The 25,808-nt window shown below is 68.9% G+C and overlaps 9 protein-coding genes across 9 annotated transcripts; 6 read left to right on the top strand and 3 right to left on the bottom strand.

Moving 5' to 3' along the window:
• Positions 1-1,837: 1,837 nt before the first annotated feature.
• On the top strand, positions 1,838-3,810 carry RHOBADRAFT_38436 (uncharacterized protein; the record flags this gene model as incomplete). The annotated part of the gene is made up of 7 exons (XM_018413525.1): positions 1,838-2,289; positions 2,377-2,575; positions 2,671-2,803; positions 2,882-3,097; positions 3,177-3,429; positions 3,496-3,566; positions 3,676-3,810. 7 exons carry the CDS (start codon positions 1,838-1,840, stop codon positions 3,711-3,713), a joined length of 1,362 nt encoding a protein of 453 aa, XP_018269295.1. The 3' UTR covers positions 3,714-3,810.
• An 859-nt stretch (positions 3,811-4,669) lies between these two features.
• On the top strand, positions 4,670-7,282 carry RHOBADRAFT_55017 (carbohydrate-binding module family 1 protein; the record flags this gene model as incomplete). The annotated part of the gene is made up of 6 exons (XM_018417617.1): positions 4,670-5,063; positions 5,142-6,229; positions 6,377-6,517; positions 6,612-6,789; positions 6,859-6,962; positions 7,032-7,282. The coding sequence occupies 6 exons, from the start codon at positions 4,670-4,672 to the stop codon at positions 7,101-7,103; spliced, it is 1,977 nt and encodes a 658-aa protein (XP_018269294.1). The 3' UTR covers positions 7,104-7,282.
• Positions 7,283-8,655: 1,373 nt separating this feature from the next.
• RHOBADRAFT_17020 (uncharacterized protein) lies at positions 8,656-9,573 on the top strand (the record flags this gene model as incomplete). The annotated part of the gene is made up of 6 exons (XM_018412351.1): positions 8,656-8,767; positions 8,838-8,923; positions 8,996-9,061; positions 9,139-9,213; positions 9,297-9,390; positions 9,452-9,573. Coding segments are annotated over 6 exons (555 nt in total), but the record flags the coding sequence as incomplete, so codon positions are not given.
• A 786-nt stretch (positions 9,574-10,359) lies between these two features.
• On the bottom strand, positions 10,360-11,845 carry RHOBADRAFT_55015 (uncharacterized protein; the record flags this gene model as incomplete). The annotated part of the gene is made up of 4 exons (XM_018417616.1): positions 10,360-10,716; positions 10,794-11,085; positions 11,149-11,498; positions 11,567-11,845. The coding sequence occupies 4 exons, from the start codon at positions 11,843-11,845 to the stop codon at positions 10,360-10,362; spliced, it is 1,278 nt and encodes a 425-aa protein (XP_018269292.1).
• An 884-nt stretch (positions 11,846-12,729) lies between these two features.
• Positions 12,730-15,190, top strand: RHOBADRAFT_55014 (uncharacterized protein; the record flags this gene model as incomplete). Its single annotated transcript, XM_018417615.1, has 9 exons — positions 12,730-12,734; positions 12,817-12,943; positions 13,014-13,094; positions 13,178-13,597; positions 13,666-14,223; positions 14,296-14,306; positions 14,397-14,466; positions 14,592-14,943; positions 15,022-15,190. 9 exons carry the CDS (start codon positions 12,730-12,732, stop codon positions 15,105-15,107), a joined length of 1,710 nt encoding a protein of 569 aa, XP_018269291.1. The 3' UTR covers positions 15,108-15,190.
• Positions 15,191-15,336: 146 nt separating this feature from the next.
• Positions 15,337-16,597, top strand: RHOBADRAFT_55013 (uncharacterized protein; the record flags this gene model as incomplete). Its single annotated transcript, XM_018417614.1, has 6 exons — positions 15,337-15,424; positions 15,485-15,727; positions 15,788-15,871; positions 15,941-16,013; positions 16,072-16,421; positions 16,497-16,597. The coding sequence occupies 6 exons, from the start codon at positions 15,337-15,339 to the stop codon at positions 16,595-16,597; spliced, it is 939 nt and encodes a 312-aa protein (XP_018269290.1).
• A 142-nt stretch (positions 16,598-16,739) lies between these two features.
• Positions 16,740-19,254, bottom strand: RHOBADRAFT_55012 (uncharacterized protein; the record flags this gene model as incomplete). The annotated part of the gene is made up of 4 exons (XM_018417613.1): positions 16,740-16,995; positions 17,094-18,622; positions 18,712-19,075; positions 19,157-19,254. 4 exons carry the CDS (start codon positions 19,252-19,254, stop codon positions 16,740-16,742), a joined length of 2,247 nt encoding a protein of 748 aa, XP_018269289.1.
• A 409-nt stretch (positions 19,255-19,663) lies between these two features.
• Positions 19,664-20,331, top strand: RHOBADRAFT_45807 (uncharacterized protein; the record flags this gene model as incomplete). The annotated part of the gene is made up of 2 exons (XM_018414673.1): positions 19,664-19,897; positions 20,059-20,331. The coding sequence occupies 2 exons, from the start codon at positions 19,664-19,666 to the stop codon at positions 20,329-20,331; spliced, it is 507 nt and encodes a 168-aa protein (XP_018269288.1).
• Positions 20,332-21,495: 1,164 nt separating this feature from the next.
• On the bottom strand, positions 21,496-25,390 carry RHOBADRAFT_55010 (uncharacterized protein; the record flags this gene model as incomplete). The annotated part of the gene is made up of 6 exons (XM_018417612.1): positions 25,108-25,390; positions 24,259-25,010; positions 23,799-24,183; positions 22,930-23,731; positions 21,592-22,845; positions 21,496-21,527 (listed from the first exon to the last, which is right to left on the bottom strand). Exons 1-6 carry the CDS (start codon positions 25,171-25,173, stop codon positions 21,496-21,498), a joined length of 3,291 nt encoding a protein of 1,096 aa, XP_018269287.1. The 5' UTR covers positions 25,174-25,390.
• Positions 25,391-25,808: the final 418 nt, after the last annotated feature.

Raw genomic sequence — 25,808 nt, 5'->3', positions numbered from 1 at the left:
CCAAGCCGTTGTGCGTCCCCTGCCTCGCTCCTCGCTCCACACCAAAGCGCGCACTGACCTCCTCTCGTTCCCGCCGTGCAGGACCGCCCTGCGCACCCGACTCTCGCGCCCTCGATCACGCTCGCCCTCCTCCCTTTCCGCGCCTTCCCCTCCCCGCCCTCGCCCTCATCCGTGTCACGCTCGACCTCGGCCGCACCCGAGCCGCACCCCTTGCGTACCCTCGCCCTGCGCCGTCTCGCCCACACCCTCCTCGCCGTCCCCGACCTCCTTACCTCGCGCCTCGCGCCCGCGCAAGTCGCGCAGCTCGGCGCTGTCCAGGGCTCGTCGCCCCTCCCCTTCTGGGAGCTCGTCGGTGCCCTCGCCGCCGCCGACTCGAGCAGCGCGAGCAGCGCCGTCGAGCCGACGCTCCTCGCCGCGCTCGCCGAGCTCGGCCTGTCGTCGTCGTCGCGCCGCATCAGCGCCGACAAGGGCGTCGTGCCCGGCGCCAAGGAGGTCCGCGACTGGCTCGAGGTCGTCCGCCGCGGCCTCGAGGCGCTCCCGCGCGACGTGTTTGAGCGCGCTGCGGCGGCTGAGCAGGCGCAGGACAAGGGCAAGGGCAAGAGCGTCGCGCAGGCCGAGGTCGAGGCCGAAGAGGGCGACGAGGACAGCGACGAGGCGGACGAGGGCGTCATCGAGCGCGCGAGGAGGGCTGTCGGCGCGACTGGGCCGGGCGGGGCGACGGGCGAGGGCGACACGATGATGGGCGGTGTCGCAGCGACGACGAGCACCACGACGGGCGCGGCGAGCGCCGCGGCGCGCCTCACGCCGGCCACCCTACGCTCCCTGTCCCTCCTCGCCTCGCCCTCCCACCTCGTCACCCTCCTCTCCCTCTCGACCCGCCACAGCTCGACCACGCGCCCTCAGCTCGCCCAGCTCCTCACGACCCACCTCGCGCTCCTGCCGCCCGCCTCGCGCGCCTCGACCCTCCACGCCCTCCTGTACGCGCCCGGCGCCGCAGGCCTCGCCCTCCCGCGCGAGCTGTACCGCGGCTACCTGCGCTCGGGCCCGCTCGCGCGCGCGATCGCGCAGAGCAGGGAGCGCACGATGGGCGTCGTGCAGGCGCTCGGCGCCGACGAGCACGCTCGCAGCGGCGAGTGGGCCGTCTTGCTCCTCGTCGTCGACATGTACAGCCGCGCGCTCGTCACGCTCGGCGACGACGAGTTCTACGCCGCGAGTGGCGGCGGCGGTGGAGGCGGAGGAGCGGGAGCGGCGGGGAGGAACCCGCTCTCGCTCGACGAGGTCGTCGGCCTGAGCGCCCTCGCGCGCAACGTCGCGTTCGCGCTGTACTGGTCGGCGGGCGACGCGACGGCGACGAGCGCGCCGCTCGCCGGTGCGCAGGGCCGCCGCGTCGTGAGCGGGACTGGGTGCTCGTGGGAGGAGGTGCGCGACGTCATGACGAGGTTCCTGCAGCAGGTGCACGCGAGGGAGTGCGTCCTCCTCTCCCCTCCCCTTTTCTTTGGTGTCGAGGGCCCGAGCGCAGGCCGCGAGACTGACCCGGACGACGTGCGCGCAGCTCGAGGCGGCAGTTTACGCCCGAGGGCCACTGGCTCATGACGAGCGCCATGGACATCAAGCACTTTGTCGAGACGGCCGTGTGCGTCTCTCTTTCTCTTCTCTTTCCGCCCCGTCCCTTCCGCCCAGGCAGGACATGCGTCACTGACCTCGCTCGAGCCTCTCACGCAGCTACGAGGACGAGCGCCTCGAAGCCGAGGGGGCCCACGACGCGCCGGCGCCGTCGCAGCCTCAGCAGCAGGTGCAGCAGCAGCAGCAGCGCATCACGAGCGACTCGGACGACGACATGAGCGACGACGACGCCGACGACCTCGCACTCGTGCGCACCAACCGCCGCACCGCCGCCGTCCCGTACCGCCGCGGTATCGCACGTCCTCAACCGACTCGCACGACGCAGCAGCTGTCGAAGCGCCAGCTCGCCCTCGTCTCGCCGCGCCTCGGCGTCCTCCAGAACGTGCCGTTCGTCATCCCGTTCGAGACGCGCGTCGCCATCTTCCGCCAGTTCGTCTCGAGCGACTTTCAGCGGCTCGGACTCGGCGACGCGTCGAGTTTCTCTCCGCGCTCGCGGCACCGGGCCGTCGTCCGCAGGGGCAACCACCTCGCCGAGGACGCGTTCAAGCAGCTCAACGGGCTCGGCGCCGAGCTCAAGAAGCGGGTCGAGATCGTCTTTGTCGACGAGCACGGCATCGAGGAGAGCGGCATCGACGGCGGCGGGCTGTTCAAGGAGCTACTCACGTCGTACGTCCCATCGTCCTCCTCGTCCCACCCTCCCCTACCTCCTCGCGAGCGTCACTGACCTCTTCCTCCTTTCCGTCCCTCGCGCAGGCTCAGCAAGGAGGTCTTCAACACCGACCGCGGCCTGTGGCTCGCGACGTCGCAGAACGAGCTGTACCCGAACCCGCACACCTACGCTCGCGAACCCAACCAGCTCGCGTGGTTCGCCTTTGTCGGCCGCATCCTCGGCAAGGCCCTGTACCAGGGCATCCTCGTCAACGTCAAGTTTGCGGGCTTCTTCCTGTCCAAGGTGCGCCCCCCTCTTTCTCTCTCTTTTGCGGTCGACTCGAGGACAAAGTCCCGGCGACGAGGCTCACCCGGTCCCTCCCTTCCTCCCGTGCGCAGTGGCTCGGCCGCCAGGCGTACCTCGACGACCTCGCGAGCCTCGACCCAGAGCTGTACCGCGGCCTCGTCAGCCTCAAGAACTACTCGGGCAACGTCGAGGACCTGAGCCTCAACTTCACCATCACTGAGGAGGGTCCGTCCGCTCGTTCTCTCCTCCTCGTCGCGCTCTGCGGCCACCGACGATACTGACTCGTGCTGCGCCCTCGCACAGACTTTGGAGTCACGCGCACCATCGACCTGATCCCCCGCGGGTCCGAGATCGCCGTCACGAACGAGAACCGGCTTCAGTACATCGTCCTCGTGAGCAACTACCGCCTCAACGTCCAGATCGCGCCGCAGTGCCGCGCCTTCTTCTCGGGCCTGAGCGAGATGGTCAACCCGAGGTGGCTCCGCCTGTTCAGCCAGAGCGAGCTCGCCGTTCTCGTCGGTGCGTCCCTCGGTCCCTCCTCCTCTACGTCGTCGTCTTCCCTCGACGGACCTCCCTGACGGTCTCTCCCCTCGCGCAGGCGGCACCGAGGACCCGATCGACATCGACGACCTGCGTGCGCACACCGTGTACTCGGGCTGGTCCGCCGACGAGAACACGCCGACGATCCGCGCCTTCTGGGACGTCGTCTCGAGCTTCGGCAAGGAGGACCGCGCCAAGCTCGTCCGCTTCGTCACGGCATGCGAGCGACCGCCCCTGCTCGGGTTCGGCCAGCTCAACCCGCTGTTCGCGATCCGCAAGGCGGGCGACAACCAGTCGAGGCTGCCAACGAGGTGCGCCCCCCTCATTTCTCTCTTCCGTCCTTCCGAGCCGGCCGACACTGACGTCCTCCCACGCAGCTCCACGTGCATCAACCTCTTGCGCCTCGAAGAGTACTCGGACCCGGCAAACCTGCGCGAGAAGCTCCTCTGTGCGTCCTCGCGATCACCTTTCTTCCCTCATTCCTCCCTCGACTTTTCCTCTCGCGCCCATCCAGCCCCACTCGACGCCCGTACTGACTGTCGACGTACACCTTGCAGACGCCATCAACTCGGGAGCCGGCTTCGACCTCTCGTAATTGTCGGTCGCGTCGAGCGACCCCCCCTCCCGACTTGTCTAGATCCGTCGCGCCGCTGTCCTTGTACCGACTTTGCACTGCCATTCCTCGTTACTCGGGATGCGTCTCCCTGCCTGCTCTGCGACCTCTCGAAAGCGGCGCACGGCGCAAAGCAGCGCTCGTCGAGCTGAAAGCGCAAATCGACGCTCTCGGACCTCCTCGCAGACCGCGTCCGCCTTGAGCCCCTTGGCTCTGACGAGCGCTTCCTGCAGCCTGCTGAAGGAGCAGCTGGCACCTCTTCCCGCGGCCGCAAAGCGCTCGACGCTGCTGCTCTCATCTTCGACCAATCAGCGCTCGCCTCCCGCCCGGCAGCCAGCCTCGGCTACGTCGGCTTCTGCACCAGCTCTTTGCGCCAGCGCAGCGCGCGCTTCTCGCAGCGACGGTGCAGGACTAGCCTCGGCTGCAGTCGACGCCGCCTCGCCTCCGTCTGGCCTCGTCCCCCGTCCAGCCACCTCGTTCCTTCCCTCATCCGGCGACGGTCGACGGATCGGGTCCGTTAGCACCTCGGCCAGTCGCCGGCGCACGCAGTGAAACCACGGCCTGTCTCGAGAACGGCAAGCAGTGCGCCCGCCGCGCCGGGACGACCTGCCCGTCCGAGGTTCGACCACCCGTCGTCGCCCGTCCACTCGACCATCGGCCCTGTCGACCCGCGACATGCTCTTCCCGCCCGAGCCAAAAGACGTGTCTCAAGACCCTGTCGCAGGCTGCGTCGAGAAAGGCCTCGCCGAGATGAAGTTGCCAGCCGGCGCGGCCGCGCAGAGTCGACCTTCAGCGGCGCAAGGTCGTCCGCCCCTCGTCCCTCGCCTCCCTCCATTCGCCTCGCCTACCTGTCGTCTTCTACAGCGCCGTCGTGCGCCCCCGCCTGTCGCCCCTTCCCTCACCCTAGTCGCTTCTCTCGAAGTACCCACCTCGGCACCATGATTCCCTCGCCGCTCGTCCTGTCGATCCTCGGCGCCGCCTTCTTCGCCGCACTTCCCGCCGTCCACGCCGAGCCCAACGGCCGTCGCGCCATCGCCCGCGCCGACGACGGCTACTCGGGCGCTCGTCGTCACCTCACCCGTCGCCGCCGGGACCTCTCGACCTCGGCGCACTCGGCCGCCATCGCCTCGCGCCAGGTCCACAACCCGCGCGACGCGCTCGAGCGGTGGGAGAAGCGCGACGAGATCGAGCTGGCTCGCAGGGCGACGCCGAGTAACTCGGTCGCCGTCTGCCTTGGCTCGGTCGCAGGATATGGTCAGTGCGGCGGGCAGGGCTGGACGTCGGACACGTGCTGCGTCGCAGGGTACACCTGCGTCTACTCGAACGACTACTGTACGTCCCCTCACTCTCGCACCTCTCCTGCGCGCGCCGTCGTTGGCGACGGGAGCTGACCTTGCCGCCCCCTTTCAGACTCGCAATGCCTCCCTTCGCCGTCCTCCTCCGCAGCCAAGGCGTCGGCGACGAGCTCGAGCAGCGCACCTGCAGCGACGAGCACGGCCTCGGCGTACGGCCAGTGCGGCGGGATCGGCTTCGCGCCCATGCTCTGCCCGGCGTCCTTCTCGTGCCAGTACGTCAACGACTACTACAGCCAGTGCCTCGTACAAGCCGCCACGACCCAGGCGACGTCGACCACATCGACCAAGGCGTCGTCTACCTCGACTGCGCCGCTCGCGACTGCGACCGCAATGGGTCAGTGCGGCGGTCTCGGCGCGCCGACGCGGCTCTGCCCGGCCGGTTACGTGTGCGACACGACGAACGCCCTGTACAACCAGTGCATCCCGGCCCCGTCATCGTCGTCGACCAAGGCGTCGACGAGCTCGACCACCGCGTCGGCGCCCCTCTCGACCGTCCTCCCGTACGCGCAGTGCGGTGGAGGCTCGGCCCCGCTCGCCCTCTGCCCCGCCGGCTGGAGGTGCGACGCGACGAACCCGTACTACTACCAGTGCGTGCCTCAAGACGTCTACACGTCCTCGTCGTCGACCGTGGCCGCCTCGTCCGCCTCGGCCCAGGTCCCGCCCGCCTCGTCGTCGACCAAGGCCAGCTCCACGGCCGCACCAGTCGTTCCGTCGACCTCGACGACCCCGATCGTCGCAACGCCGTCGTCGTCCTCGTCGCCGTCGAGCGTCGCGACCGCGCCGACTTCGATCCAGACCGCGCAACCTTACGGGCCCTGTGGCGGGCAAGGCGTGCCTGTCGCGCTGTGCCCGGCCACCTACTTCTGCGCCGTCATCAACTCGTACTACGCGCAGTGCTTGCCCGTCACGGCGTCGACCTTGTCGCTTGCGACCGCCCCGACGACCACGGCCACCTCGTTCTCGACCGTCACTCGCGCCTCGTCCTCGTCGATCAGCTCGACCTCCTCGGCGCCATCGGCGTCGGCTTCGGTCAACACGTGCCCGATCTCGAATGCGTGGGCCCAGTGCGACAGCGTCCTGTGGCTCTCGAAGGCCTGCTGCCCGACCAACTACTACTGCTCGTACCAGAGCATGTTCTACTCGGTGCGTCACACTTTTTCTCTCTCTCTCTTCCTCCTCTCCCTCGTCGTCGAGCGAGCGTCGGTCGTCGGCCGTCCCTCTCGGTCGACGCTCTCCCTCGACCATCCCGCTCGAGCCGCACTGACTCGGCGCTCCCTCTCCCTCGTACAGCAATGCGTTCCCGGCACGGGCTCGACCACGAGTGCGGCCATGAGCAGCACGAGCGCGAGCAGCACGTCCAAGGCGGCCTCGTCCACGTCGTCGTCGGCTACGCCGAGCGCGACGCCTTCCCAGATCTGCAACCCGAACTCGGTGCGTCCTCCCTCTCCCTCCCTCTCCCTTCCCTTCCCGCCTCGACTCTCTTCCGTCTGATGAACCTCGTACTGACCCCCCAAACGTCTCGCAGAGCGGCTCGGACGGCTGCACGCCTTACACCGTGTCGTGGTCCGGCGTCACCCTCCCGTCGCCCAAGGTCTTCACCGATGGCGGACACGTCAACTACCAAGCCGTGCCCAAGTCGCAGTACAAGCCAGGGCAGACTTACCTCACGAGCGGCAACGGCTGGACCCCGCAGAGCTTTGGCGGTGCGCCCAGCTCTCCCTGGTCCTCTTTCTCGAGCGGCGGGTCGCTGACTGCTCTTTTTCGCCGCGCAGTTCACTTCGAGTCGCTCAACAACCAGCCGTCGGGCGTCTACATCGGTCGCAACTTCTACGACTGGAGCCTCGCCGCCAAGGCGTTCCCGTCCGGCTACTGCATCGTGCGTCGCCCTCGTTCCTCCCTTTTTCTCGTCCTTTGCCCGACTGACCTCGTCCCTCTTTGCGCGCAGACATGGGTCCAGGTCGACATCTACAACCAGCACTTTGGCGAGGGCGGCCAGGCACCCATCTGCACTCCTTGAGCGTCGTCACGAGCCCGCCTTCGCGCCCTCCGAGGCGCTGTATCCTCTTCCCCTCCCCTCCCTCGTCCATACCCCTCTCTAGTCGTCCGTCCGCCGCATACCTTATACCTGTAGACTACCTGTAGCCTATGCCGTGTGCCGGCACCGGCCCTGTATCGCTCGCCGTGCCTTTCACCTGACGAGCCGAGACGGACCCGGAGAGCGAGAGGTGAATCTCTCAGCAGAGGCTTCGCTCGCTTGCGTAGAGCCGTCCTGCAACTGTCTACATCGTTCTCGACTGGCACGAGCTGTCCCACAAGCCATTGCCGAGCAGCGAGGCCAACCCTGGCTTCATCAGCGGCGAGGGGCCGCCTCCCTCTTTCCTCCATCTCGCCGGCCTGGGCCGCCTTACAGCCCGCCCCAGCATATGCAGATGCCTGTCGCTACCGGCGAGCGCGAGCACGAGCTGCTCGCTCCTGCCGCCGACGCCAGCCAGGCCACCTCCGCCGACCCAGTCGACCCGAGCAGCACCACGCTGTCTACGGCCGCCAAGGGCAAGAAGCGCGCTCGAGAGCCCGACAGCAAGGTGCGCCCTCCTCCCTGTACCATCGCGCCACGCGAACGAGCCGTGCTCACCACTGTTGCCCCCTCCCCGCGACAGCTCTCCCCCGCTCCCTCCACTACCGACAACGCGGCCGTCCTTCCTCGCCAAACCGGCCCGACTCGCCGCATCGACCGCGTCGTCTACGCCGGCTACGAGATCCGCGCCCTGTTCGGCTCGCCGTACCCGCTCGACGAGCTGCCCGGTGCCGCCGTCTCGGCGGCGGACAAGTCGGCGGCGGTCGCGCGAGACGGGCGCATCCATGCTCGAGACGCCGGCGGCAAGTTCGGCAAGAAGGAGAAGAAGGTCCACGCGGGCAACAAGGGCGAGGCGGCGTCATCGGTTGACGGCGCGCCGGCGGAGCAGCACGCGCTCGCCCATCCCGTCGAGCCCGAGGCGTCTGTTCCCGACACGCACGGTCTCGGCGTCGCGAGCGGCGTGGCCGGCCGTGTCGAACCTGTAGCCGAGGCGAGCGGCGCCGTTCCGCTGATCGGACCGGACCACAACCCGTCGAGCGCGAGCACGAGCCCGAGCGAGGCCGTTCCCGGCAGCACTCTCGCGCCCGAGCGGCCACAACCTGTCGTACCTGTCGCATTGGACGAGCAGCCTCTTCAGCCACTCGCCGCCGGCGCGCCCGTCGCCTGTCCACCTTCCGTCGCCGCGCCCACCTCCCTGTCCATCGACGCCTACCCGCACCCGCCGTCGTCGTCCACTTTGTCGCCGCCAGGGTCGGTCGACGACTCCCACCCGACGGCGTCGACGAGCTCGCCCAACATCCGCGCCGAGCGCGGCAAGCGCGGCCGCTTCCTTCCCAAGCCGCCCGGCGAGTCGAACAAGTCGAAGCGGGCGCTCGAGCGCGCCGCTCGGACGTCGCGACCTGCGCTCGTGCCGGAGAGCGGCGGCGAGCCGCACTTGACGCAGCGGCAGCAGCGCGAGCTCGCCCGCAAAGCTCGCGAGGAGCGCGAGCGAGAGATGGCGCGAGAGGGCGTCGAGCGAGGTGGGAACGAGGAGGTGCGGTTGCTCGTGTGCGACAAGTGCTTCAAGTACATGGCACTTCCGGCCGTCTTTGCGGCTCATGCAGTGCGTCCCCCCCTTCCTCGAGCGACTCTTGCCCCCTCCCGTCCTGACCTCTTGCGCCTTCTCGACGCAGAAAGAGTGCGCCGTCAAGCAGCCACCTGGGCGGCGGGTCTATCAGCGAGGCGCGATCAGCATCTGGGAGGTCGACGGCGTGGTGGCCAAAGTGCGCCCGCTTCATCCCCTCTCGCCTCGTTCCTTGTCGACCCTCTTTGACGATCTCCCTCGCCCGCCACAGCTCTACTGCCAGAACCTGTGCCTGTTCGCCAAGCTCTTCATCGAGCACAAGTACATGTTCTTCGACGTGCGTCCCCTCTCCCTGTCCTCTCTCGTCGGCGGCAGCAATGGCACGAGGATCTGACTCTGTACCTCGGCTCGCAGGTCGAGGGCTTTACGTTCTACCTTCTCACCGAGACGATGGCCAAGCAGGAGTGGGTCCTCGGCTACTTCTCCAAGGTGGGTCGCCAGTCTCTGCTTTCCTCGCCCTCATCGCCAAAGACGAGCGCGAGCTGACCCCTCTTTCGTCCCCTCGAGCGCAGGAAAAGGTCTCGTACGACGACAACAACCTCGCCTGCATCGTCGTCTTCCCGCCCTTTCGCCAAAAGGGCTGGGCAACCCTCCTCATCGAATTCAGTGCGTCGAGCACGTTCTCTCACGGTCTCGTTTGACGTGGACTCACCGGTGCGCCCTGCAGGCTACGAGCTCTCGCGCCGCTCGTCGAGCACGGCCGGCTCGCCCGAGCGCCCTCTCTCCGAGCTCGGCCAGAAGGGCTACCTCGCGCACTGGACGGCCGTGCTCGTGCGCTACTTTCGCGCCATCTTCGCCCTCAAGGGCGAGCCCCCCTCGATCGACACCCTCCTCGCCGCTGCGCCCGAGTCGACGCGCTCGCCGAGCAAGGGCGCCCTCAACGACGACGACGACCATGGCGAGCGGCGCAAGCGCGCGCGCCGCTCGAAAGGGTGGGACGGCGAGCTCCCTCCCGGCGCGGCGACGCTCGCCGGCTCGCCCGCCAAAGCCTTCACGCTCCGCGGCGGGAGCTCGCGACCGCGAGCCGGCGTCGTCGACCCGAGCGACGGCTCGTTCTCGTTCCCGACGACGCTCGAGGAGCTGTCGCGCGCCGTCAACCTGCGGGCCGACGACGTCGCGTTCGCTCTGGTCGAGTCGGGCTTGGCGCAGTACCGCCGAGGTGGGACGGCCGAGGTTGTCAAGGTGGAGGACGACGAGGAGGCAGGAGGAGCGGCCGAGGCGGGATCGAGTGGAGCTGGGGAGGAGCGCGAGCTTGAGCTCGTCGTCACGCCCGAGCTGGTCGAGGAGGTGGCTCTGCGCAAGGGCGTCAAGCCGATGCCGATGCTTGACGTAGCGTACGTCTGCAACATCTGAGCGAGTTTGGCGCGAGCACCGCAGCAGGAGAGCGTCGCGAACGAGCATGCTTGCGCGAGCTCGACGAGGAACGACTTGGGCTCGGGAGGCGGCTTTTGACGATGACTGCTCTCTTGCGACTCCTCGCGAGTGTCTGACATGCTTGACTTGACGAGGCTCTCAAGTTGCTCCGCGTCGCAAATGCTGCTCGGCCGCAAGCCCCCCTGCTGCCGCTCGGACCCGTCATTCCTGCCGATCGACCGCCAGCATCTCTGCCAACGGCTCGCCCGGCGCCAGCCCTGCTTGCCCCGCTCGTGCCACCCCCACCGAGCCATACACACTGCGCTCCCGCTCGTCGAGGTCGTCTGGGAGGAGCAACGCCGTGCCGCCTCGTGCCGCCGGGTCCGTCTCAGCCTCCTCCAGTCGCCGCCGCGCCTCGCTCGCCGACAGTCGCTCGCGCGCCGAGATGCGCAGCAGCGACTCGATGATACCGAGGAGTGCTGTGGCCGAGGGAGGGAGGTGCGGGAGGAGCGACTCGAGCGAGGTCGGCGGGAAGGATGCAAAGGTGAATCGGCTGAAGGTTGGGAGGTCGGCGGCTTCCTGTTGCGCAAAGGGCGTGAGTCCAGATCGTTCGAGAGATGCAGAGAGAGGAGAGAAACAGCGAGAGAAGGACGCACAGGCCAGGTCTTGACGGTCGGCGTGCCCAGAACTCGAAACACGCTCGCCGCGAGGACGAAATCGCTCGCCGCGCCCTCGAACAGCGACTCTCGCCGCAAGCTCGGCTCAGGCGGCGGCGTCGTGCACTGACGGTAGTACCGCTCGAACGAGTCCTCCGAGTCGGGCGACGGCGGGCGCGGGTAGACGAGCGGGCGGAACAGGTCGGCGAGGGTCGCCCCGAGGGCCCACAGGTCGAGGGCGAGAGGGTCGTAGGCGCGTGACGCGAATATGAGCTCTGGAGCACGATATGGCCTGCAGTCAGGAGCGCGAGAGTCAGTCTCGCGGGGTGGTAGAGAGGGAAAGAGAGGGACGCACCCAGTGCCGATTTCAAAGTGCATCTCGCCCGCCTTCTCGGCGCCCGCTTCGACGGCGATGCCCAAGTCGATGAGGACGAGTCGACCTCGGGCACTGAGCACAACGTTGGCCGGATTTATGTCGCGGTGAGCGATGCCGAGGTCGTGAAGGTGCGCCACGGCGGCGACAAACTGGTAGGCGAGCGAGGACGCGAGGGCCGGGAAGGTCGAGGGCGAGGCGCCGAGGGTGAAGGCGGGAGAGACGAGGAGGTCGGGGAGCGTGTGCGGGTAGTAGGGCGTGAAGAGGGTGACACGGGGAATTGGCGAGGCGCGCGTCGGCTCGAACAGGTACGCGTTGAGGAGCGAGAGGATCTGCGCGCGCCCTCGCCGTCAGTACTCTGCTAATCTCGTGACGTACGAGTGGGACAGGCGGGACGCACGTTCGGGTGGTGAAGCTTGGCGAGCAGAAGCGCTTCTCGACGAGGATTGCGCGGGACCCTCGTGTGGTCGTCCTCGGTCGTCTTGATGGCTGCGGTGCGAGCGACGCCGCCGCACAGCAGGTCGAGGGCGCGCCCGGGTCGCAAAGTCGCGAGGAGGATGGGCCGGCCCTCGCACGGGTGGATGGACGAGGTGTCGACGTCGACGGCTCGACCTTGCAGCGTCCCGGCGACGAGCAGAGTCGGCGGATTGTCGTGGTTATAGTCTGGCGGCGTCGCCATGGTAGTACTTGCGCCAGTGACGGCCCGCCAGAGTCGCGAAGGAAGCTGCGGCGCAACGAGGCGAATCAGTCAGGCTCGGAAACCGGCTCGAGGGGGACACGGTGGGGGGTCTGGGTGTACCTGAGAAGTAGCTTGATGCTCTAGTCGGCGCTGAATTGAAGTACAGCACACAGGGAGGTGTCCAGAGTGGGAGAACGGCGTCGAAGTGATGAAGTCGGTGCGAGACGAGATGTCCTCGAGCAGGCAGCAGAATCCCTGGAGCGGACTGGTGTACGGTCTTAGAAGCTGTGCGCGGAGCGCAAGTGCACGCTCGCAGCCGAGGAGAGCGTGAGCAGGCGAGAGGATGCGGACGACGAGGACGGCGAGGTGGGACGAGACCCACACGGCCTCGCCAGCGCAGCCGGCTTGCTGCTGGCCAGTGCATCGAGCTACAGCTACAGACGGTTCGACCCTGCCCAACAGCAGCCGCAGACGAGCTGCCCGCCCTCCTCGTGCCCGCCCTTCGACCGTCGGCCCGACCTCGCTCCTCGCCCACGAGCGGGACTCTACCTCGGCAGAGCCAATGCTCCTCAGAGTACCTCCATCCAGCTGCCTAGACGCCCTCGCCGCCGTGCGACCGCCAGCCTCCCCCTCTCGCCTCGGCCGCTTCCGTCTCGCCCACCTCTCCCGGCTCCCGCACCTGCCAGCCTCTCAAGAGCGCGGTCCGCCTGTCGCACGGTCGCTCAGCAGGGCGCACACCAAACGGCGCCCTGCAGCTAGGAGCGAGCCGTCCTTGCTCGGCCACCGCTCCCTCTCTCTCTCACTCTCTCGCTCAGCTTCTGTCGCACGCCTCGCTGCACCTCTCGCTTCCTCAGCTCTTGAGTCCGCCATCGTCTACGCTCAACATGCGGTCCGTCCCTTCCTCCTTCCTCTTCTCCTCGACCCTGCCGACGACCTCGAGCTGACCAGCCTCTTTTCTTCGTCGCGCATAGGAAAGCGGCCCGCGACTACCGCATCCTCACGCCCGACAAGTACGAGGCCGTCTACATCCCGTCGTGGCAGCCCTTCAGCCCCGGCAGCGGCAGCAACAAGGGCGGCGAGCGTGCGCCGCGGCAATCGGTCCGTCTCACACAGCCTCCTCGAGCCTGGAGCGACGATGCAGTACTGACTCGTCGTCCTCGCTCCACAGGCTCAGCGACAAAGGGTCGTCACGGTATTCGTCCTGTGTGTGCTCCTGACGGGCGTAGCCTGGGTCACCGTCCCAGCTCGAGTGAGTCGGCCTCTTCCAGCGTCTCCTTCTTGGCAGTAACTCTCGCCGCATCCTCAGCCTGACAGCGTCGTCGCTTGCCACAGATCTTCCTCCGCTCCCCCTACACCTGTCCGAGCCCGAGCTCGCCCCGCGACGCCGACGCCCTCATCTCGCCGCGCCACCGCAGCTCGCCCGTCCTCCTTCCTGCCGCCCATCCCGACTTCTCCCTGTCGCTCACCTACGACACGGCCGTCTGCAACTCGTTCGACATCGTCATCTCGCGCCTGGACAAGGACCGATGCGCCAAGGTCGAGGCGTCGTCCCCGCCGCCGAGCAACAACTCGGCCTTCCTCGAGTACGCTCGCACCCGCCTCGGGCCCGACTCGTTCCACCTCCAGGTCGACGGCGCCGAGCGACTCGCCGAGGAGGTCCCGAGCGAGTACCTCGGCAAGTGCGAGTACTTGTTCCGGTTCCGGCTCAACAACGCGGGCCGAGTTTGGGTGAACGCCTCGCTCCTGTACGAGGTGCGCCCTCACTCGCTCGACTCGTCCTTCCTCTCGTGCGTCACTGACACTCGAGAACGGTCACACAGAACTACGAAGCCGTGCGAGAGCGCGTCGTCGAGCCGGGCGCATGGCCAAAGGACCAGCCGCTCCTCCTTCGTCCACTCGTTCCCGCCCCGATCGAGCTGGACCTGTGCTCCTCGGCCTGCCCGCTCTTCGTCCCGTCTCACCTCGGCGACAAGTCACTTGCCGTCGTCTCGCCGGCGCACGGCACCCCAGCACCTGTCGCGCTCCCGTCGTGCGGCGACGCGGCCCGAGCGGGCAAGCTCCGAGGCGGCTACTTCCCGCTCGGCATGTTCGACCTGCTGTACCCCGACTACCGCCAGCCTGTCGGGTGGAGCTCGACGCGCCTGAGCGCAGGGCACACGCGCTGGGTCCCGTACGGCTGCGAGTGGCGCCACGACGGGCGCCGCTTTGCCGACCCGGCGTCGTGCGTCGACAAGCCGCACCGGGCCCTGTTCATCGGCGACAGCCACGCGCGAGCCGTGTTTGACCTCGTGTCGCACCGCCTGTCGGGCAACAAGACGATCGTGCAGAAGACGGTCAAGTCGGCGCACAAGAATGCGACGCACGGCAACGTACACCTCGTGCGTCCCCCTTCTCCCCCTCCCCTCGACGAGCAGCAGGACTCGGAGACTGACGACTCTTACTGTCGACAGGACTTTACCTTGTGCGTCTCCTTCCGCCGGTCCTCGTCCTCCACGAGCTCTTGGCCGTCCCTTCTCAAGGATCTCGCTCACCTTGCCTCACCGGCCAACAGCTTACCGCACCTCAACAAGACGTTCACCTGCGAGGCGCACGGCAGCTACGACTCGGTGACGGTCAGTACGGTGAGCTGCTCTCGCCCTTTCGAGCAGCGTCCTCCCTCGCTCGAGCCCCACTGACTCGCCAGTTCCCTCCTTCTCTCTCCTTCCTCCTTCTCCGTCGCTCCCACCCGCCTCGTACACTCTTGCAGGGCACTTGGCAAGCCGCTGTGGACTGTGCCACGACCGACAAGGTCCTCGCCGAGCTCGAGCGCCTCTTTACAACCTGGCCCCGACTCGCGCACGAGTGCCGCCGCCCGATCCCGAACCGCAACATCGCCGTCCTCGACAGCAGCCGCTCTCGCACGACGAGGTTCACGTACCTCAACATGCCGGCGTTCCACCCGCAGCTGCAGCGCCACGACGGCCGGACTGGAGCGCGGCTCAGCTTCTGGAACGAGCGGTTCGGGGCTTTGGCGCGCAAGAACGGCTGGGACGTCGTCGACGTGTACTCGCTCACCAAGCCCGTCGCGATCGACATGACGCTCGGCGATGGCGTTCACTGTGCGTCTCTCGCTCGCTCTCTCTGTCTCTTCATGCGAGGTCAAGTCGAGCCTTTACCGACCTTTCCTCCGACGACAGATGTCGGCACCGACGCTGCAGAGCCTGCAGCCGACGACGTCATCGACAGGCTCGGACTGTGCGGAGAGACGGGCTCCAAGGGCTGAGGGTTGTCGAGCGAGCGCGATTCGCGAGGCGAACGTCGAGGAAGGGACGAGGAGCAGTCGTAATACCAAGGGCCCGTTCTCGGTTCTCTCCCGCGTCAGCCTCGAGCCCGTACTGGGAAAGGTCCAGGCAGCGAGAAGGAGAGCGCAAGGCGACGTTGACCGGCTTGCGCTCGCCGTCGGCGGGAGCGAGAGAGGCTCGTCCTTCGTTCGCTGTGCCGCCTCTGCTCAGATGGCCGACGCTGCTCGCGCAGTCGTTCACGACAGCTCGCCGGAGCAGTACGAGTGCGTGCACTGCTCGGCCGAGGTCCCGTCGTTGTGTGCGTCGGCCTCATCAGCTCCCTCGTCACCAACCCGTCCTGACTCGTCGTCACACGCAGTTGTCAAGTACTCGGATCCAGGGAACACCTCTTTGGTCCAGTGTGCCTCGTGCGGCCAGCTCGCCGACGTCCACCAGTCGTTCCCGCTCGAGGTGCTTCTCCTCCTCGACCTCGTCCTCCTCAAGTCGCCCGTGTACCGCCACCTGCTGCGCAATCGCGGCGGCGCCACAGCGCAAGACCGCCACAAGTACCAGCTCGCCCAGTCCTTCAAGCTTGGAGCCCTCGTCCTGGCCGTCGACACTCGTGCGTCCCCACTTCTTGCCCTCTCGCCGAGCCGAAGCTGACTCCCTCGCAACCCTGCAGTCGTGCGCTGTTTTGGCACCGAGACGGCGACCGAGTCCGAGTTCCTCGCCCTGTTCGCCAAGACTGGCGCGTACTGCCTCGTCGGTGCGCTCCCGCTCCCTCTCTTCTCCTGGTGCGACGTTCGGCGACTGATCCTCCTCTCTCCCCTCGCAGAGACGCTTTCCTTCCTGTTTTGCGTGTGCATCGCTGCGGTCATTGTCACACTTCCTCGAAGCTGCTGGCACGAGTGCGTCCCACATCCTTCCCCACCTTGTCGACGCGCGCTCACCCAAGTCCCCGCGCAGCCTTCGCCTCGTCCCGCTCACCTACTTCTACGCGTCCCTCCCCGTCGTCCTCTTCCTCGCCATCACCTCGGTCATCTGGCGCGACGAGTACCTCCCCTCGTCGTCGTCGACCTCCTCCCCAGCCCTCCCGCCTTTCCTCGCCCCGATCACGACCCGCCTCGACGCCCTGTACCGCTCGCATCGTGCCGGCACGTCGACGCCGCAGCCGGCCATCGTGCGCTACGCGGCGAGCTTCAGCCGGGCCAACTTGCGCAGTCCGCTCGCCGAGGTCGGCAGTGCGAGGGGCTGGGCGAGCGAGGCCGTCTTGCGCAAGTGGGTCGGCGGGCAGAGCGCCGTCGTCGCCTTTTCCGGTGCGTCCCTCTCGCGCTCTCTCGCTCTCTCTCGAGTCCTCGAGCGAGCGACACTGATGATGAACTCGGTCGCAGTGCTGCTCCGCACGAGCAAAGCTCGGTCGGCGGTCGTCCTCCTCGTCGCGTGGCTCCTCCACCTCGTCGTCCTGCACGCCATCGACCCGTTCCTCTCGTGACCCTTGCCGATAGCGATCCAGGACAAAGGAGTTTGCGTTCCAGCCGCTCGAGCCCGACTATCTACAACTCGTCTCGCCGTCCTCGTCGCCCGACCACGGCCCTCGCCATCATCCTCGCACCTTCAGCTCGCCTCGCCACCGCTCACCTCGCTCTCCTCGCGCCACTCCCTCCCCGTCCACGTCCCTCGGCGCCACCGCTCCTCGACCTCCTCGCGCGACCATGCACCTGCGCATGCGCCGCCTCGCGCTCGCGCTCGTCCTCGGCGTCGCGCAACGGCGGCGCCCGCGGCAGCGAGACGTGTGTGTACCCGACGTGCGCGTGCGACGGCGTCGGCGGGCCCTCGGCCGCAGGAGGCGCGCGAGGCGCAGGAGGGAGCGGCGAGGCCGACTCGTACGCCCTGCGGCGCGGCGGCTCGGGCGGCGAGTGGGCCGGCGCGGCGCTCGAGACGCGTGGGGCGGGGGGAGGAGGAGGGGCGATGGCGACGAGGGAGGGTACGGTGCGCTCGCGCGAGGGGCGTCGGTCCAGCCTCGGAGCGGCGGAGCGGGGCGGCTCGAGAGGGCGGCGGGAGCGGCGTGCGTGGGAGCCACCGCGCTCGGCGGCGAGAAGGCGGCGTCGGGAGGCGACGAGTACCGCTTGGCGAGGAGCGACACGCGCGATGACGAGCGAGCGTGTGTCGGCGAGGTCGAGGACGACGGCGCGGCAGGAGGAACGGCCGGCTGCGGCAGGTCCCGCTCGCGCTCGCGGTGCCCGTCGCCGCCCGAGGCGTACTTGGCGCTCATGCGCGCGACAAAGCTGTCCTGCCGCTGCGGCGTCGAGCCAGCCCTCGCCCTCTCGTCGCCCTGCCCGTCCCTCCTCCGCCCAAACTCGTCCACCGCCGCGACGACGCCCCTCTCACCCGCGCCATCCCCTTCCGCCGCACGACTCGACGCTCGAGCAGGCGTGCTCCCGTACCTCGGCGTCGGGCGGCGCAACACGCCCTCGACGGCGGCGCTCCTCGTCATCGCGCCGTCGTCCCGCGGCGGCAGCGGCGAGCGCGGCGGCGCGCCGTCGTACGGCACGGGCGACCGCGCCGCCGTGTCGCGCTCGCGCTCGCGCAGCATGGGCGAGCGCGCCTGCGCGTCGTGCGCCCACTCGCGCGGCAGCGACGGCGCCTCGCGCGCGCCGGGCGCGGCGTCGCGGAACGTGTCGGAGCGGAGCGTGTCGCGCCCGTCGGACGGCGAGGCCGGGTATCGCGAAGACGAGGCGGGCGGCAGAGCTGGACGGGGCGTCGTCGCTGTGTCGCGGTGGGTCGAGGGAGGAGGGGCGAACGAGACGCCGCCGCCGCCGCCGCCCGAGGACGAGGTGCGCGAGGTGAACGAGGGCGCCGACGAGACCGAGGGCCGGGGCGAGTGCGCGCCGCTGCTCGTCGTCGTCGTCATCGTCGTGGCGGCGGTTCGAGTCGTCGACGTCGACGGCGCGCGCGGCCCGCGCAGCGTGCCCGAGCGACCCGGCTCGTCGGCCCGAGCGCCGTGTACCGCGCTCGCCTCGTCGCTCGGCGCGTGTGGCGACACGAGCGGTCCGCCACGCCCGCCGACCTCGTCGTCCACCTCCCCCTCGCCCTCGCCCAGCTCGTCCGGCTCAAACAGCCCCGCGGCGCTCTCCATCCCGACCTCGCACCACCTCGCGGCGCTCACGACCCTCCCGAGCGCTTGCCCGCCGCCCCTCTTGGCCGCGTCGATGCGGCTGCGCCACTCGTGCTCGGCGAGGGAGCACGCGGTGCGGCCGACCTCGCGCGCGACGAGCTCGCGGCGGGCGGCGATGGCGTGGGCGTACGACGCCTTGATCGCCGAGATGTGGGACGAGAGCGACGACAGGGTCGACATGTACGACGAGTGGTGCGACGTGAGGGTGTCGAGGTGGGCGTGCCGGTTGCGTGACGAGGAGGAGGAGGTCGTCGAGGTCGAGGCGGACTGGTACGACGCGGTGGCCTTTGCGACTTTGGCGTCGAGCGAGGCGATCGTGTCCTCGTACACCTTTTCCTCCTTCTGCAGTCGAACGTTGACTCGTCAGTGTCCGGTCCGAGAGAGAGAGAGAGGGAGAGAGAAGAAGACGGACCGCGGTGCGTTTAAAGTACTTTGCGGCCGAGTCGTTGAGCCTCGTACTCCTTGTGGAAGCCCTTTGCGTGCTTGAGCTCGGTCTCGCCGAGCGCATCGAGGAGCGTCGCAGCGGCGCCGAGCGCCTCGACGACGACGTCGCTCCTCGCTGCGCCCGGTGGTGCGCCCTTGTTGGCGTCGCCGATGAAGCCGCCGGCGAGGTCCTTGAGGGCTACGGCGACGCGGCGCTGTGCCTTGGCGTGCTGCAACTTGAGGCTGCGCAGGTCGTCGAGGGCGACGAGGAGGGCCGAGAGGGCGGCGAGCGACTTGTGGAGCGTCGTGCGGTCGATGCCGCCTGGCGGCGCTTGGGCTGGGTGCGGCTGAGGTGGGAACGGGTAGGCGCTGCTGTTCGTGGCGGAGGTCGACGAGGCGGAGCGAGGCGAGGCGAGGGGCGTGGGCGAGAGGCGAGGGCTCGAGCGGGGAGACGCGGGCTTCGAGCGCGAGCCTGGCGGCGGGGCGAGGAGGAAGGCCGGGTCCGAGGAGGCAGTGCCACCGCCAAAGGTGCCCGAGATGCGCTTGAGCATGGCGGGGCGCACGCGTGAGAGGGAGGAGACGAGGAGGGAGGAGCGACGAAGGCTCGGTCGACGCGGCGTCGGCCACAAAGCGGAAACCGCGGGGCGCTCAGCTCGCCTGCCTCGCGGCCGAAGCGAGACACGGCTCGAGCAAGCGCGCAGTACAGCTCACAGGCTCCATGCAGCACGGCAGCGAGAGCCGCACGCGAGAGAAAGGCGAGCAGCCGCGCCGTCGAGGAGGAGGAGAGGGAGGCGCTCGCAGCTTGTGTGGCTCGCGCGGGGGGTGTGGGAGCTTGGCCGAGCTGGTGCAGCATGTGCTTGCACTCAGACTGGCGACAGAGGAGGAGAGCGACGGCGAGTTGAGCGGCCCCACCTCCTCCTCCTCGCCCTCTCGCGCTCCAGCTCTCCCCCCCACCGAGCCATGTCGAGCACAGCAGCACAGCCGCCCGCACCACCACCGCCACGGCAGACCGACTTTCGGCGGCGCGCCGTGCTCCCCTCAACGCAGCGCAACGTCGGCCAAGGCGCAGCTGGCGGCCTCGACCTCTCGAGCGACGAGTACCTCGACCGCATCGAGGAGGAGCTCAACCGCCGAGTCGACCACGACACTCTCAGCCTCGTCGACGGCATGCGCGACTTGGTCGCACTCGCCGCGGTGAGTGCATGCTCCCCTCCTCCTCGTCGGCAAATCTTCCCTCTCGCCCCTCTCCCTTCCTCCCCAACTCGCTCCCAGCAAAGGTCACTCGCTGACTCGCCTGCCTGTACCGCAATGCGCCACCCTCGACCATCACCTTCCTGAACCGCCCTCGCCCTCAGCTCGACCCGTCCAACCCGCCGCACCCGTCCGCCTCGTCGCACCGCGCCCTGTCGTCCCAACTCAAGACCGAGCACATGCTCCGCTCGGCCCAGTCGCTCCTCGCCCTCGCCCACACTCTCAAGCTCCTCCACCTCTTTGGCGACGGCGAGGCCGGCCATGTCGCGCGCGAGGGCAGGGACAAGGAGCTCGTCGACGACATTGACCGGCTCAAGGAGCGCGTCAGGGAGCTGGCGGGTGAGCAGGGTGGGCTTGACGGTGCGGCAGGGGCATAGCTGGGCAGCGCGTGCGAGGCGACACTCTTCTCGTGCGTCCCCCATCCTTTTCCCTCCTCCCCCTCGCGTCCCTCCCCCTCCCCTCCCCGCCGCACCCGCGCGGTGGGAGATGACGAAAAAGGCCAACAACCAGGCCGATTTAACCCAGCTCGGTTTTGCCCCGGCGTCAAACCAAGGCCCGTCGTCGTCCTCGGACGGCGGCGAGTCGACGACCGGGGATATGTTCACAAACTCCTACTCTGATCCCCCCACCCTTTTTTCGCCGCCCTGCGCACCCTGTCGCGTTGAGCTGAGAGGCTCGGCGAGCGGTGGCGTGCGGCGACGGGCGGGCGCAACCCTGCAACTTCCTCGAGGCGTCGTCGAGCAGCGCACTGACCTGCCTTTGCCTCCCCTCGTCGCACAGACCTCGCCTCTGCGTCGCCTGCCTTTCGATCCCGACTAGAGCTCGTCGTCGCGCTCGTCTCGCCCTTGTACAGACTCTCCGCTCTCGTAGAGCTGCTCGAACCTTGTTGTTGCATTTCCACCTCGTCGCCGTTTTCTCTCTTTCAGCTCCCGTCCCTCTCTGTGCCTCGAGAGCTGTCCCGCAGATGAGCGAGAAGAGAAAGCTCGAGCGCGCTGTCGGTGGCGCACCGAGCGGCTTTGATCCGGCAACGACGATGCTCCTCGAGCAACAGCGAGAGCGAGCCGAGATGGTCTTGCCGCCGGTCCTGCCTGAGCAGGGCTGCAGACAGAGCATGCGTCGGCGCACGACTGAGATCACGAGCCTGACGCGAGGAGACGAGTCTGACGAGAGGAGCGGCGACGAGGGTGAGCGGGCCCGAGCGAGGGGTCCGAGAGCGTGCGCGAGGAGGAACGGCGACGACGAGCGCTCACGGCTTGCAGGACCGCTCTCGAGGACAGATCGAAACGTGCGTTGACATTGCGAGGTTGACTGCGTAGGACGTAGAGCGAGAAGGAGAACCCGAGAGAGGACGAGAGGGGAGAGAACGACGAGTAGGGAGGAGAGGGGGGAGGGGGAGAGAGAGAGATGCACTGCTTGCGGGGGAGAACTATGTGCGCGACCCGCCGGTAACCGAGATAGGATAGGAGAACGAGGAGAGAGAGAGAGACGTTAAGCGTGTCTGGGTGGAGATGGATAGGGGAGGGACGATGAGGAGGGAACGCTCAGGAGCGGAACGACGACGACGACGAGCCGGCTGCATGACAAACAAGTCAGTACAGGTTCACGATAGAGAGGAGAAAGAGTAGAGCGGGACGCACCGGACGAGCCCTGGTCGAACTGGTCGTCGAGCCTCGCGAGCGCCTGCGCCCCCTTTGCCGTCCTCGGCGTCGGCCGCGGGTACGCCCTCTTCGGCGCCGGCCCCGTCGGGCCCTTCTTGGTCGTGCCGGCGTTGTGGATCGTCGGGCCCATCAAGCCGCTAAAGATGCCCTTCTTGACCACCTTGGCCGTCGTCTCGGCCGCCTTGTGCGCCGCCGCCGCTGCGCGCTCGGAGCTCAAGCGCGTCTCGTTCGACGTGCTGGTCCGGATCGACGACGTGTCGCCGGCGCTGCTGCTCGCCGTGCTGCTCGGGCCCGGGCTGAGCGACGGCGTCTGGTTCGACGCGAACCCGCAGCCGTCGAGCGCGCCGTTCAGCGGGCCGTACTGGCCTGGGTCCGACTCGGGGATCGAGTCGAGCGTGTTGGCGCTCGCGACGCTGCCCTTGCGACCCATGTCGCTCGCGATGCTTCCCTTGCGCCCGGCGCTCCCGCCCGACTCGCTCGCCGTGCTGCCCTTGCGCCCGATCGAGAAGCCCGAGCCGAGCAACCCGCCGCCGCCGCCGCCGCCGCCGCCGCCGCCGCCGCTCCCGTCGGTCGAGCCCGAGATGCTCGCCTTGCGCATTGCCTCGGTCGGGCCCGGCCCGAGCCCGAGCCGCATCGCCGCCGTCGAGCGCGCGAGGTCGGCCTCGGCCGCCAGCCGTGCCGCCTCGGCGCGCTGCCGCCGGTCGCGCTCCTCGCCCTCGCGCCACGCCTCGGCGATGCGCGCCGGCGTTGACGACGAGATGCCCGTCGACGGGGGCGACGAGAAGGTCGGCGACGACGCGCGCCGCAGCTGCTCGTGCGGCGGAGGTGGCGGGAGAGGCGACGAGGGAGGGATTGGAGAGGGCGTCGAGCGCGACGAGATGGCGCCGAGCGAGCCGTGTCGCTGCGGGTAAGACGACGGCGTGCGGGGCGTCCAGGTCGAGCTCGAGCCGGCGAGAGGCGAGCCCGACAGGGGAGAGCCCGAGGTGACGGGGAGGGACAGTTTCGGCGATGCCGTCCTCGACGAGGGGGCGCCGTGCGAGTGAGGAAGGGGAGGGAGGACGACGTGAGGGGCGACGGGTGCGGAAGACGAGGGCGGGACGTAGGACGGCACGCCGCCAGAGGTCGTGACGAGGGACGACGCCGACGAAGACCCGACCGAGGAGCGGCTGTACGGCAACGACGACGAGTCGTGGTCGAAGCCCGTGTAGTTGGACAGGTTGGTCATCGACGAGCCTGCGGGCGGCAGAGGGTGGACGAGTGAGTCACGTGCGCCATGCTGGCGGGACCGAGAGGGCGCAAAAGACGACGGCGACGCACCTTGGCTCATGTCCGACAGCCTCGGCTCGTCCTTGCTCGCCGTCCTCCTCACCTCGACGCTGTGCGCGCTGCCGCGCCGCACGCCGAGCATGACCTGCATCGCGCGAATCTGGAGCGCGACGCTGTCGCCGAGCGCCGCCGCCTCGTACACCTTGGCGGCCGTCTCGGGCTGCAGGTTGAGCACCTCGTGCAGGGCCTGGACGACGAGGGCGCGCAATGAGGGCAGGATCGAGTCGTGTGACTTGGTGAAGGCGAGGAGCGAGGTGAGGACGGGGAGGGACCGCTGCTGGCGGGTCGACAGGGCGAGCGTGTTGAAGAACTCGAGGAGCGCCTTGACGTCGCCCGACGCGAGCGGTAGCTCGAGCGAGCGCGGCGTGATCGGGAACAGGCGAGACGGTGCGCGCGACGGCGCCCCGAGCAACGAGAGCTGCTCGGCGGACGAGGCCCTGGGCGGGACGGGCGACGACACGCGCGACATGGCGCCGTCGATCGGCTCCTCGTCGTCACTCGAGCTGTACGCGTCGGCACTCATCGACGTGCGCGGCGCGTGCCCGTCGGCGGGTGCGCTCGCCGCCTCGACGGCGCGCAGCTCGTTGGCGAGCCACGGCCACCGCGCCTCGAGGAGCTTGCGGCTGCAGCCGAGGCGCTCGCGGTCGCCGCAGATGATCGTAAAGTCGAACAGTTGAGGCTGCGCCATCGTGAGGAGGCTGAGCTGCTGCTGGACGGGCGGGATCGGCTGCGATGGCGGGATCGAGACGCCAAAGCCCTCGAGGTCGACGAAGGCGACCTGCTCAAAATTGGTCTGCGCGGTGGAGGTATCAGTGACTGCGCCTCGAGAGACGGACCGAGAGAGGCGAGAGGGGACGGACCTGGCGCGCGTTGTAGTCCTCCATCATGTCCCGGCTCGCGTCACCGACGACGACGAGCGTGTTTCTCCAGCCGACCGCGGGGCCCCAGCTGCCCCTCCCGAGCACCTTGTCGAGCGGGAGCGCGCTCCACTGCATCGCGGCGCCGTTGCCCGACTCGAGCGGGTAGTGCGCGCCGACGTCGAGCGACCAGACGACGAACTCGGCGCGTTTGACGCCGACGTGGGCGCCCGACAGGACGAGGTGGCGGCCGCAGAGGTAGGCGTTGGGGAAGCGCAGGCCGGGCGGGAGCGTCGGGTCGCCCTCCATGGCGTCCGAGATCGACAGGTAGGCCGGGTTGCGCAGCGAGTCGTGCACGGCCGGGATGAGGTCGAGGTCGCGGCGAGGGCTATGGGCGCATCCGCTCGCTGTCAGTACCTGATCTAGACGACGCGACGCAGTCGAAAAGGGAGAGGGAGCGCACCTTGCGAAGTTGCTGTTCGAGTAGACCCATACGGGCTCCTCGCGGTCCTCGGTCGGCTCGAGCGAGTGCGCCGAGTGCACCGTGACGGACCCATCGCTCGCGACGCGCTCCTCCATGGGCGCAACACCGACGGCCGCGACGGCTGCGACCGAGCGGTACGTGCCGGCCTTGCGCGGGAACGGCGCCTCGGCGACCCACTCCATGGCGTCGAGGTCGAGGACGGCGAGGTCGGGCAGGTAGTTGTTCTCGTAGTCCTGCCCGCCGAGGACGACGAGCCGAGACGAGTGCGTCGCCGGCTCGTGGCGGAACCCGGGCGGCGAGGGACGAGAGGCGACAGTCGTGACGACCGACAGGTGGGCGTAACGGGGCGAGGGGCGACTGACGCCCGACGCGAGCGACGGCGACGGGAACGACCACGTGTGCGACTCGGTGTCGAACACGACGAGCTCGTCGAGCGTCTCGAGGCGGCCGCCGGCGCCTTGTGGCGGCGACGAGAGGGCCGCGGCCGGGTCGGCGACAAAGGTCTGGCCGCCGAACACGACGAGCTTGTTGCCCCACGCCTGGGCCGAGTGGAAGTAGCGCGGCGCAGGCCCGCGTGACGAGGTCGAGCCGGTCGAGGGGGGCCACAGCTGGGTCCACCTCGACGAGCGCAGGTCGAGCGCGAACAGCGAGTTGACCATCTCGCGCGAGTGGACGGGGCGGCCGCCAAAGACGTAGACGGCATCGCCGACGAGCGTGACGGATGCTCCGACCTGCGAGAGGCGAGAGTGGGTCAGCTCGATGGCGCACGGAGAGTGGGAGGGGGAGCGTGAGAAGGGGGCGGTGCAGGGTCGGCGACGAGGAACTCACAAGCGGTGGAGGGCAGTCGCCCTTGGTCCGCCTCACGGTCGACGTGAGGTCTGCCCAGTCGGCCATGGGTGCTCGAGAGGATGGCGCGGCGAGAGAGCCAAGAAGGGTGCGGCGGCCGGGGTCGACGTCGACAGATGGAGGCCGGTCGCGTGGTGCGGACGACGGACAGGAGGCCGCGTACGACGAGGTCGGTGTGCGCACGGCCACGCGCACCGCAGTCCCGTGGACTTGCCGGCTGCTGCGGGCGGTGAGGAGCGAGAGGCGAGCCGACGAGGCGGCGGCGGAAGGCGGACGAGGAGGACGAGGAGGGGAGGGCGAGGGCGAGGGACCGCAGCCGCTTGCTCGCCGGGAGCGCACGGCGGTGTCGAGCTGCACGCCTTGTTCGAGTGCGGCGCTCGATGCGCTGATGAAGGGCGCGAGCGAGGCGCGAGCGGCCGGGAGAGTCGGGGCCGTCGCCGCTCTGGCCTTTGGCGCTGCCGGAACTTGCGGGGCTGGGCTAGCGCTCGGCACGCGCAGGGCGAAGGTACACGCGCACAAGGCAGAGCAACCGAGCAGGCAGTGCGCTCTCGACGGACGGCGAAAACCTCTCCCCGTCGACTGCCCTGCCGCGCCTGTCGTTCGACCCTTTGCCTCCCTCGTGCGTGCGACACGCGCTTGGCCGTGAAAGCAGGTCCCCTGCGAGCGCGACGGCGCGAGAAGTG

This window comes from Rhodotorula graminis, assembly GCF_001329695.1.
Source record: "Rhodotorula graminis WP1 unplaced genomic scaffold RHOBAscaffold_11, whole genome shotgun sequence".
Classification (NCBI taxonomy): domain Eukaryota; kingdom Fungi; phylum Basidiomycota; class Microbotryomycetes; order Sporidiobolales; family Sporidiobolaceae; genus Rhodotorula; species Rhodotorula graminis.
Note: the sequence above shows the minus strand (reverse complement) of the source record. Positions and strands in the feature narration are given on the sequence as shown.